Raw genomic sequence first — 12016 nt, forward strand, 5'->3', positions numbered from 1 at the left:
TCAAATCTCCTGGCCACGCAGCAGCCAGCATCAGGCACGTCCATCACCTTCTGGTTTTGAAACTGCAGCACTCGCCTCTGTGTCCCCTCAGCCACCTTGCCAGGGCTTTGCACTTGGCCCAGCCTGTCTTCCCACAAGGAATACTACATAATACAATCAAAACAAACAAACAAACAAAACAACAAAAAAAAACCAAACCAGGTTTTGTTCCTGGTGTAATATTCAAAGAAATACAGACAGAGCAGTGTTATCAGAAGTCTGCTGGAACAGTGCTCCAAGGAAAGGAAAACCATGTTCAGGCAAAAGCAAATGCATGGCACTGCCACTTCTGATGATGGCCCGTGACCGATCAGGTTGGTGTAGTTTTCTAAGACTAGAACTGCAGTCTTCCAGCCTACTTTTCTCTTGAATGGCTAATGAATGCTGTTGTGGCAGGCAATAGGTAAAGGCACACCCTTCCACAAACTACAAGAACATCTTTGGTACAGATAGCAGGATTTTTTTCCCCATCTCATAATTTCCCCAAATGTCTTCCTCTGCTTCTTCTCTTCACACCCTATCTGGCCACTCATTAGATATTCCTGTACTGCAATGCTTTTTCTTTTTACTAACTCATATAGATATGCTGTCCAGAATGTGCTTCTTATCAGAACCCCCCACTCTAGTAGATCTCATTACTCGAAAAGATTCTGTATACCACTAGTGTAAAGTTACAGAGTAATTTTAAAGTAGAGCTTCTCCCCCATAGACTTGATGGCTCTTCACAGTGGTAAATGAAAAACAATTCTAGTCCTGAGATACTACTAGACATGTTAGTCAATATTTATCTACGCAAATATAGCTATACACACACACACGAAACATGCTATATTTCACTAAAAAAAGGTTTTCATACATCAGCAGACAAATTAAGAACATAAAACTGGAAGAGGAATAATTTTTATATCTTGGTATCACAACTTCTGGATCTATTTGTGTCAAAGAATATTTTCTTCTTCCAATAGCATAGTCCAAGACTTCACAAAAATAGAAAAATTAAACCAGGTTTTGCTTGGGAAACTTTTCCCAAAGGTTTCTCATTTTTATATAGGAAATCAATTTGCATCACTGATGATATCATTCAAATCAGACAGCACTATGTGGTTAGAAGGTAATTTACTTTTCTGCTGAAGCAATTTGATACTTGTTCTGATTTGTGATTTTCATTTTGTTTGTTAATGAAAAAAATTAATGAGCAATGTTACTGGAAACACAACTCAAAGCTTTGGCATTATTAAATATGTTTGTAATATACCGTACATTATGTTGATTGCACAGTTGGAGCCAAAGCCTTGGCAGTCAAGCCACCAGTCAATCATTCAAACAGACAATGAACTCACAGGGTGGATGTTTTGCACGTACCTTTGCACTGATTTGTGTTTTTGTCAAGAATTGCCTTTGTGGATACAATTTTCCCATACCTATGGAGAAAACAAAAACCAGAAATACATGTTATTATATTTTAATAACGTACATAGTTATTTTTGCATACATATAACACATATACTAGGAAGAGATCTAGTGCTCTTGAAAAATGTTTTCCTGATACTCCTGGAGAGGTTCCTTCTGCTACTGCAGTTCAACAAACACTTTTCGAGTTCATCTGACAAGCACTGGTCAGTTGACACACCCTGTCCACCTCTGGTCATGGTGCTGCACTGCCAGCATAAATGCCGATTATAGTAAGAATTTTAGGACATCAGCAATAGTAAAGAGGTTTCTTTGGTTAAATTAATTAGGTTTACTCAATTTATTTTTTTTTTTATTTTTAGCTGCCAAACAAGGTTTGTTTTAATACAGATGGACCAGATTCCTCCAGGATTAACAAAAATGCAGGAGGTATGGTCATTTTCTTACATGCATGCACACACAACTGTGCTCATGTGTGCATCCATGCCTGCACATATACACTCTAAATTTCTGTTTTAGGTAAACAGAAGCTTTGAGGTTTAGGTGCATCTCCTAGCTCTTTCCAAGGTGAATGTTAATACTTCTTCAAATTTATGGCGCTCCCCATAGATAGCATGGCACTGCACTGCAACTTGGTAGACTTAGCATGATGAAGAGGGAATTCGGGCAGCTACAACTTGGTGCATTAAGCAACTAGACCATAAAATAGGTATCTGTCTTTACCTCACAGACATTAAGACTAAAAATGCAGACTTAATAGTATGACAAAACCCTGGTGAAAGATCACAGAAGATGGCCATTTGTGGCTGAATATAAGACTTCAGGAAAATAAGGAAAATAATTTTATTTCTCAAGTCACTGATATGTCTTGGTCTCTGCTTCACTGAAGAGAACTTCCTCTGAAATGTCCTTTCCCAGATTTTTTTAAAAAGTATTACTGAGACTCTGATAGATTGGGCTTTCATTTGGAAGACTTTTCCATGGAACGCAACCTTTGCCATCAATGAAGGACATATTATTATAAAAGATTGTAATAAAATTGTATCTTCTAATGGCAAAGCAACACCCATGGAAAATAACCAACAGTTCATCAACTATAAACCACTGAAATGTATGGCAGACCAATTTTTATTTCGTTAATCTTTATTAATAACAATATAAATTTGGTGTTAGTGACTTCTACTTGAAGTCCAGAAACCAGGATGTGGAAGACATTGCTACAATTCTCTTCTCTGCCTCAGGAGAAAACCCATGTCTCCTACTATACAGAAAAGGACTCTAAGGGCAGCTAGAGCACCGTACACTACACATTCAAGGCCATGCTCTTCTCTGTCCTATCAGTCTGTAAACATACCCAGTAAAATGGGGGGGGGGGGGGAAGAAAAAAGACAGAAAGACAAAAAAAAGACAGGGAGCCAAAGAAGAAGGAATGGCACCATCACTCGTAGGGAAAAAGGGACCTTTGGGTTTCAGTCTGGGACCCAGAAAACACTTAAATACCATGAAGGGGGAGCAGCACCAACGGGAAAGACTGGGAACAGCCTGCCTAAGCATACTCTTGGTACCAGCAAAGAAGATTTGAGGCAATTTTGTGCCTGACAAAGTTCTCAGCTGAAGTTTCCACACTGTGAGTGACATGTAACCACTCAGCTTTAGATACAGGCCACTCTCTCTCCATCTCTCTTTACTGTTTTCATGACCGATGCGAAGTGAGACTTCCATTTTCCCTTTCCCTAAGAACCTGCAAAAACATTTGTTTCCATTGGACTTTCATTTTGGGGAGTAAAAACATGCTTTGCTTTGTTTCATTTCAGACTGAAACCAGTCAGGAGGAGGGCAAACAGACCTAAAGGCATTAACAGTTTGTGCAATCTAAGTTGAGCCCCAATTCAGTCATCTTTTAGGAAACAAACAAACAAAAAAAATCGCACAAGCCTTCCTCCCCTCCACACACCCTCTTTTTCTTGCTGGCTCTGTAGACAGGCAGAATTTTGTGCTCTGAAGGCAGGCGTAAGCCATTGTACACTCTACCATGATGGGTAAACGGGCAGGTGGTTGTGGGTCTATTTTGCCATAGCTGGCTCCACTCCAAACACATACAGAACAGATTTAATGTTAACCATGAGATCACATGCTTTTCTAACCTCAGGTGTTTCCAGAATTGGGGCCTTTATACTCACTTATGTTCCACTTAACTTTATAATTCTTCATGGTAATACCTGAAGTTGACTTTGGGCTCGAAGACATCAGAGCACATACCTTAAGAAGGCAAAGCCAAATTCTCTGCCAGTGTGATTTATGGTTGTTCGGTGGGCCAACTTACCCAGCAGGAAATTTGGCCTGTGTGGTGCATCTTCACTTATTTGATTTATTTAGATGTAAAACCTAATAGATGAAAAACATGCAACTACATGCCTATCTTGTACAGTAAAGGGCCTCTGACAGATATATAGAAAAAGAATCCAACAAAAATCAGCGGCTAACCCACAACAACCTCAAATAAAACACAACCCCCACCTAAACTTCCGCCAACAAAAACTAACACCCAGCCTCCATTTCAGTCCAGCCACTCCTAATGAATTGATATGTTGTTTCATCCAAGTCACGTGAGAGCTAAAAGTTAACATTTCTTGCCAGCAGAGACAGGCATTTGTGGTTCCACTGCTTTTATTACAAATTTCCCAGAGTTATTTGCTACATACTGTGATCCTGCAAACACTTAGTTACACTAGAGATTTTACTCACAGAAGTAATTCTTTTCAGTTCAGAAGAGGTTTTCTCCAGCATGTAGAGTTACGTGCACACCTTCATGTTTGCAAAAACAGACATCAGAGTGGTAAGAGGCACCACAATAACAAACACTGTTATAGGCAATTAGCCATATGCGGGCAATTTAATCTACCGCTATAAACCTTGAGCGCTACCACAAGAAAGTAATTGGAATTAATTTGGACACTGTTTTCCTAAATATTTCAAGTAATTATTTTACAGTAATCAGAACATCAGTTCTGATGAAGAACGTTAGTTTGTGTGCTGCATGAAATCAGGAAGGTATTTTGTTCCTACAAATGTAGTCATATTTCTTTCTTGCATGTGTGGAGAGCGCTATCAAGTTATGTCTCCTCTCCAAAGTTGTTTGGCTTTCTGTTTGTGTTACCTTTAATTGTGATCTGATTCACCCAGAAGTACCAAAAATGTATTCTTCAATGGAAACGCCCACAGAAATAAGGGTAAGGTGCATCACAAGAGCTGGCCTCTTGTTTTCTTATGTTCAAATGGAAACTACTATAAAATTCAACAGCTTGCACACCTCTGTTCTACAAATTACTGATATCATTAATGTAAAGGCATGGTTTGCTTGTCGTGAGAAAACATGAACACTGTTCAATTTCCTCCTGAGTTACAGTGCATGGAGGTATTCTTTCTAAGATTTTGAATCAAAAATTCTGGTCAGAAAAAGATAATTGTGGAATTGAGTTCATCTCAATACCTTATTGCCAGCCCTTCAACATAATGTATCCTTCAACTGTATCATTAAGGATAACCTACTGCATCACAGTATCCAAGGCAATAGACATAATGAATCTGTGAGATGGCTACCTCAAGAATGTCTCTACTGAACATCTGAACTGAAATCGCTATGCAAAAGATTTCCAGACATACAACATGTTGTTCTTCATTACATTCTTCCCGAAGTGTTATCTAAATGCATAGTAAGCACAAATAAAATTCTTTACATGCTTTTTTTAAAATCCTTTTAAACCCTTACATTCAATTATGCTTTTAATATTTTTGCAGGTAATAATTTTCATTTAAAACCAGGTGGTCAGATATTTGAGAGAGCTTCCATGTCAGGAGCAACTACACAGACTAGGACTTCAGCTCATTAAAGAAGGACCCATGCAGTGAGGTGGTGACCAGTTGTCTTCATTGTTTCTCATAATACATAAGGACTGCCAAGAAAACTACAATGTTTAAAAACTGCAGAAGGTAATACTTCCCCAGAATGGAACGTTACTTGTGGAACTCATTGCCACAGCCCAGATGCCAGCTGATGCCACACAGAGCACACCTCTACAAAAAATTATCAGACAAGTTCTAGGATGGAAAATCTGTCACGAAATTAAAGGCAAAGACACATTTGTGGCCCTGGAAGTCACATACTGCCAGAAACTGGGAGAGGATACCAGAGTAGTATCATCGCACGTTGTCCCTGTTTTAACATCAGGCACCTCCAAGCTGCCGAAACAAATTCCTGTCTGACCCAGTCCAGCCATTCTTACATTCCAAGAGAATATTAATTTGGGGGCAGAAATACCTTAGAATCATAGAATCATTAAGGTTGGAAAAGACCTCTAAGATCATCTAGTCCAACCATCAATGCAACACCTCCATGCCTATTAAACCATGTCCCAAAGTGCCACATCTACATGTTTTTTGAACTCCAGGGATGGTGACTCCAGCACCTCTCTGGGCAGCCTGCTGCAATGCTTGACCACCCTTTCAGTAAAGAAATTTTTCCTAATATCCAAATACCTTCTTACAAACGTAAACATTTTTACCTTCTCTTGTATATATTGGTTTGGGGTGAAACTGTTCAAGTCATCTGATATCCACTATTAAAATTACAAAGGTCACTTAAAAACACTTTGCTTATAAACAGCGGTGACACACACCATGTCACACGGAAGGTAGGACTAAGGGAAGACCCTACGGTGCTGTGCACAGAGAAACAATCTCCCTGCTCAGTCCTGGCTACAGAGCTACGTCAAAAATCACTCTGAAGAGCCCCATTCCACTGCACCCCACATTTTCTGACTACTCAGCAGACTCAGGAAAGATGCAAGCAATGCAGAATAAACCCTTAACATACATCAAAGTTGCAGTGTCAATAGATCATTTCAGGAGCTTGCAGGCAGGCGGTCGATCAGCACTTACACTGCAGACAAAGTTCGACCCAGTCGTTCCCTGGAAGGTATTTGATAACTGCTGTTAAAATGGAGGTAGTTCCTGAAGAAGCACTTCAGCTGCAAGCGATACCACTTCCAAGATGCGGGAACGTTTCCCACAGCCCACACCAGTCCCAAACTGACGGGAATTTGCCGTCTTACGGCACACAAAGGATTCAAGCAATTTCTGCTTCTGCCTGAGGGAAGCCGGGGGTGCAGGGGAAGGCAAGTGGGCGACCAGGGTTAGGATGGAAGTGAGATTCAGCCAGGGACTAGCTCAAGGCAGAGGAACCAGGCACCACGCACCCTGCTGCTGGCAGGCAATATGCCAAGGTGGGAAGCCTGCTGAGGAACAGCCACCAACAAGAGCCGCTGAGTCAAAGAAGGGATTTCCTGGGAGACCAGTCTGGTTGTGGCCACTCAAACTTTTCAGCTTTTCCATGGCATTACGGAAAACAAAAGCCTCTGGGATAGTTACATCTTATTCTGTCCTTCAAGCCGGTCTTCGGGCTGGCCACAGCTAGTCCTGTAATGCAAAACAGCTGTCGGACCAGACAGGCCAACTCTCTCTCCACTCGCCCAACACGGTGCTACACGCACGCTGCCATCCTCATCTACAAGGTGGTAGGTTCACAGACGTATGAAACACAGCTTTTGCCCAATTCCAGTTACTGCTTATATGTTTCAAATAAACATGAAACTTGGGATTTAAACCCGAGTAACCAGTGTACAGAATTCTTCCTTGCTTAGTTAAACCAATGGAGTTACCATGTAATTTCCAAGTTGAGAGCTTAATAATTATATCCCCAGTGTTAGGGTTCACTCAAAGCCTCACGCATTGCTCAGAGCACAATTCACCCAACTGAAAACAGTCTGCATTTCTGGGCATTTAGGTAATATATGCTTTTATCTCGGGAACTTTTGTACTGGGATGAATTTGACCAGCAGTAATTGGATTTAGATAAGCAACTCTGAGGCTCTTTCATTCTTGTGAATTAATATATAAATAGCATAACTGGGTTTATTTTGTTTAAAGCAGACTCTATTAGGAAAATCATGGATTTCAGGAGAAAAAAAAAAAAGCCCACATTATGAAAGCCTAAAGTACAGAAGGAACTGCTGCTGAGTTTCTCGGAGAGATGTCATTCCTATAATACGCCACCACATTAACCTAAGACATCCAAATACACACAAAAGGGAAATTCACTCAGAAAGGAAGTTCTGATTTGCATGATCATTTCTGGGCATTTCATCTACTGCATGACATTTTCAATGTTTGTATTTTTTCTCAAAAATACAACACATTACTATTCTATCCATTAACAAAGATTGAGCTGCTTTGTCGTTGTTTCTCTGTATGTTATTTTTAAATTTAAAAGGAAAAGTTAAGACTAAACACTTTTATTCACATAAAAATACAACAGTAAAATTCATGCCATTCAGGACACCTTTTATTTTCACAGACCAGTGCATGGCATGGGGAACAAACAGGAGGCGGCAGTTGCAGGGAGCCTACGGTGTACTGGATTAACAAGACCGTACTTCTGTAAGAGTTCAACATTCACCTTCTCTGTCTTCTCCACTTACTTCAGTCTGGCTGTCGAGTTTACAAAAATCATTCCTTCACTAAATATAATACAAGTTAGTACAGCAATTTAGAGTAACAACTTGTCCAAGAGTTTCAAAAACAGCACAGAAAAAGGTAGGGGGGAGCCTCTTAAATCCTTTGGTTGTACATCTAAAACAGCCCTGGACTTTCAGAAGGGCTCTTGAGTCATTAGTACTGAATTCTGTAAGGGCAGGTGTTGCTCAGTAATTTTGAAACTCAGACCATGTATTTCTGTTCCTAACAATGCAGTTAAGAGCCCAGTTTTAAGCAGACAGTAATGAATATTGTAGCATCTATGAGAAGTTAATTTTCAAGAGAATGCAAGCTGATGAACCACTGAAAGAATGTATGCATATTCAATAATATCTTCTGGTACAGATATTTACTACTAAGGATGTAGTGATTTGTCTCATACATAGGCCTATTATTCACCATCACCCCATGTCCACTGAAAATATATTTTTCAGAAGTATGAGAGAAAAAAGATACAAAAACCATAAAATAACTATACGCACATGTCTACGAACACTACTATTGCTTTAGACAAATAAAACCCAAGATCATACCATTCTCTTGAATAACAGCTCCATGTTAGGAGAAAAGAACCTAAAAGGCTATTTCAGATTATGGATCATGCCATTTACTTTACACTGCATTTACAGATCATATTCAGAAATCCTGCTTTTCAGAAGAAGATGCAAGCACCATTTAGCTCAAATCACGGGGCTCTAATATAGCCCTGGAGCAGCTGTATTGGATCCTTTGGTGCTCTGTTATTGAAGAATATGGAAAACTTGGTAGTTTTAGTGAAGTTTGCTTCCTGTAACATTTTAACAACCTAGGGCAGAGAATACTGTAAATAAACCTCTTAAAATGTGCGCAGAAACACCTACAACCAAAAAATCCCTCTGCTGTTAAAATGCTAGCTTTCCCTTCCGGTGTCCCTAAAATCTACTGCTATTAAAGAACAGGAATGCATCTCGCCTTCATCTGCACTAAAATGATAGAGGCATCCCACATTCAAGTTAGAAATGTATTTACAAGACAATGCAGATATTTGCTAACAAAGAAAGAGTCATGTTTCCTATTCAAACTAAACTGCATTCATAGTCTTAAACATTATATGCCCATTCACCTCTGGAAAAATAGTCCCATATGAAAGTGTACAGGCTCTGGAGACTTATTGTAATTGTTTTCAGTACTTGGGAAATTAAGCCAGGTAAAACAGAAGTTAAAGTAAATGAAATTTAAACAGATACTAAATTTCTGGAAATAGAAAGAACTTGAACTTTCAGACCTGTAAGAAGTATATTACTTCAGCAGTTCGAAGGTAACTTTTCCTGTAGCCTTGTTCCTTTCCTTGCCAAAATAAAAAAAAAAAAAAAAAGATTTTTTTGTCTGCATGTAAATGAAATTAAGTGGCTTGATCCAACACTTGCAGAAATCAAAGGCAGTTTTTTCATTGCCTTCAGTAGGTACAAGCTCAAATCCTATTCACAGGGCATATAATAAGGCTACAGATTTGTCACACTCTTGATACCCAAGACAGAATAGAATGCCACTTACTGAAGTGGCACTTCCCATAAAAGCCTGACATTTTACAGTGTTTTTCTCCAGTTTGTTGCAAGTAAGACACTTGGCCCTTAGCTGTAGTTTTTATTCTAAATGCTGTTTATTCTGAATTAGTGCTATATATTATATTCATATTATATCTGTATGTTTGAATATTGAAGCTATTTAAGACTATTTAAAACATGATTACATTATTGTAAATCATATTTAAATTAAAATTCTGACATTTATATTTTTGCTTTGGTAGAAAGCTATGTTTTTCCCTCACAGTTCTGCCATGACAAATAACCAGTGTTAATAATTAATTAGCAAAATATTCTACAGTTGCTAAATTAAGTATGGAAAACCAAATTCATGCACAAATTAATAACTATGATTTCATGCAGAACACTTCAGTCCTTCTTCTGGGCCATCATTAAATCTTCAACTACTAATTATTCCATATTTGCAAGAATTCAGATGTCTTAAAAAAATAAAATGCAACTTTTGTTTGCAGACACTCAGCAGTGCCGCTAAATTTTCTGTATAATGATAGGATGCATTATTGGGAAGACAGCTTAGGGATCTGAAACCCTTCAGAGAATGAGATGGGGTTTACCATAGCGTGTCACAAATGATAATGCCAGGCATACTCTAATTTTCAAAGAACAGGGGGGAAAAAAAATTTTAAAAAATTCCGAAACCTATCTTTTCTACTATAAAGACATTGCTCATCGGCATTGGAAGAAAAAATTAAGCGGATCTTCGAACTTGAAGAATCTCCTCTATCCAACAATTCAATTATCTCAGATATTGTGGAAATAAACCCCCCCAACATATAATTCCTGTGTGTAGAATTTATTTACTTTGTATGTTCTTGCATGCTGTGCTATCTTATATCCGATTTCTCATTTACAGTCTTGCTTGCTTACGGAGGATTCATTGTTAAATTACAGTTGGTACGAACCAGCATGCCAGCATACCATGATATTAATCTCTAAAGTATTCAATCATTTAACAATAGCCTCATTATTCAAGAGAACTCTGAGCGTTCGGTTTGTGCAAATTTTCTGACATTTCACTAAAACAATTTACTCTTAAAAGAATTCAATGACTGCAACATATTGTAAAATACATACATATATATATTTCTCAATCAGATGGTTCCCCTCCAATAATAGCCAAGAAAAGAAAACAAATTAAAAAGAAAAGGAATTACAGAAAAAAGCAAGAACTCCAGCTACCACCAGGGACCGTGAACTCAAACTGATAATTTAAAGCTGAAGCATTTTATAGAGTTCACACAGAGGCCATTTGAATCAAATGTTTGAGTGAGACTCCTTGAGTTCACAGAGCTCCTATTTCATTATTTACAAATTAGAAAAATCCAGGTACTTGGGATGTCTTTGGAAACAACGTAGTTTTGAGAGGAACCATTTCTTAGGATTTTTGCATTGCAAAATACATATTTCAGGAACTACATCACAGAATTGCTTCTTTTTCTTCAATATATTTACTTTAATCCTTTTATTTCCAGGGCTGGAATGTCACAGTTGTATTCATTTTCCAAAGGCCGAACTTTGACAAAAGTGGTGCAAAGGAGCACATTTTTCTCTGCCTGAAATTTTCAAGGAGAAACAACAAGAGCATGGATTTGGATTTTTATAATTACATGGACAAAAGTTCACGCTGCTTGCCCATGACTGGGACAGAATAGCTCTGGTTTTGAGTTTCTCTGAATTTTATTTAACTCCACAAAGTATATTTTTAAACGCAAAGATTTTTTTTTTATTATTTTTATTTGGGCAACTCTGTAACATAAAGACAGCCTCAGGAGAGGGTGTAGAAATGGATTCGATAAGCTATTTGTCCACGATATTTGAAAATATTCATGCACGTGTGCAACTTCAGGCATGTAGGGAGCCCAGTTGAACTTAAACAGGAGAATCCACGTTTCTCAAGGTTAAAGCATGTTTGTAGGCTCATAAATTAATGTGCTTGTTTGGTGTGGGAAGTCCTCCCTACAGCCCCGATACAGTAAAAAGACCTACACGTGACAGGCAAGTGCATGTTCCCAGTCAGTGAGTGCTTTGTTTTCCTCAGTGCAAGGCCTGTAACTACTACAGTAATTAGTTTTAAGAGGACAAATCCGTTCTTGCTGGTAACTCACCACAACTCCCAGGCCAGGGTCCCAAAGCAGGTATTCTCCAAAATTTTCTCTTAAGTGATAGCTTTGTCAACAGTAAAATTCAAACTAGGTAAAGCTGCCCAGTACGCAATATAGATAGATAATATATGAATCGTGTGTTACTTTTTTTGGTTTTTTTCCTCAAAATGCTTTAAAAACCTGCAAGTAAATATAGCAGTAAACGAAGTCACCTGTTACAAAAACACATTTACAGGTTTGAAAAGATATTTAGTTTAGAGCCCTTGTCTATTATAGAAATAATTCTTCATT

The 12016-nt window shown here is 38.4% G+C and overlaps 1 protein-coding gene across 8 annotated transcripts in view; it reads right to left on the reverse strand.

Moving 5' to 3' along the window:
* RBMS3 (RNA binding motif single stranded interacting protein 3) overlaps window positions 1-12016 on the reverse strand; it is a 722164-nt gene that overhangs the window by 326300 nt on the left and 383848 nt on the right. For all 8 annotated transcript variants that reach the window (XM_072853929.1, XM_072853928.1, XM_072853930.1 and 5 more), the window contains one exon: window positions 1402-1460. In XM_072853929.1, the coding sequence (XP_072710030.1) occupies window positions 1402-1460 (59 nt within the window). The remainder of the gene's footprint in view (window positions 1-1401; window positions 1461-12016) is intronic.

Source organism: Ciconia boyciana, chromosome 2 (genome assembly GCF_034638445.1).
Source record: "Ciconia boyciana chromosome 2, ASM3463844v1, whole genome shotgun sequence".
Lineage (NCBI taxonomy): Eukaryota > Metazoa > Chordata > Aves > Ciconiiformes > Ciconiidae > Ciconia > Ciconia boyciana.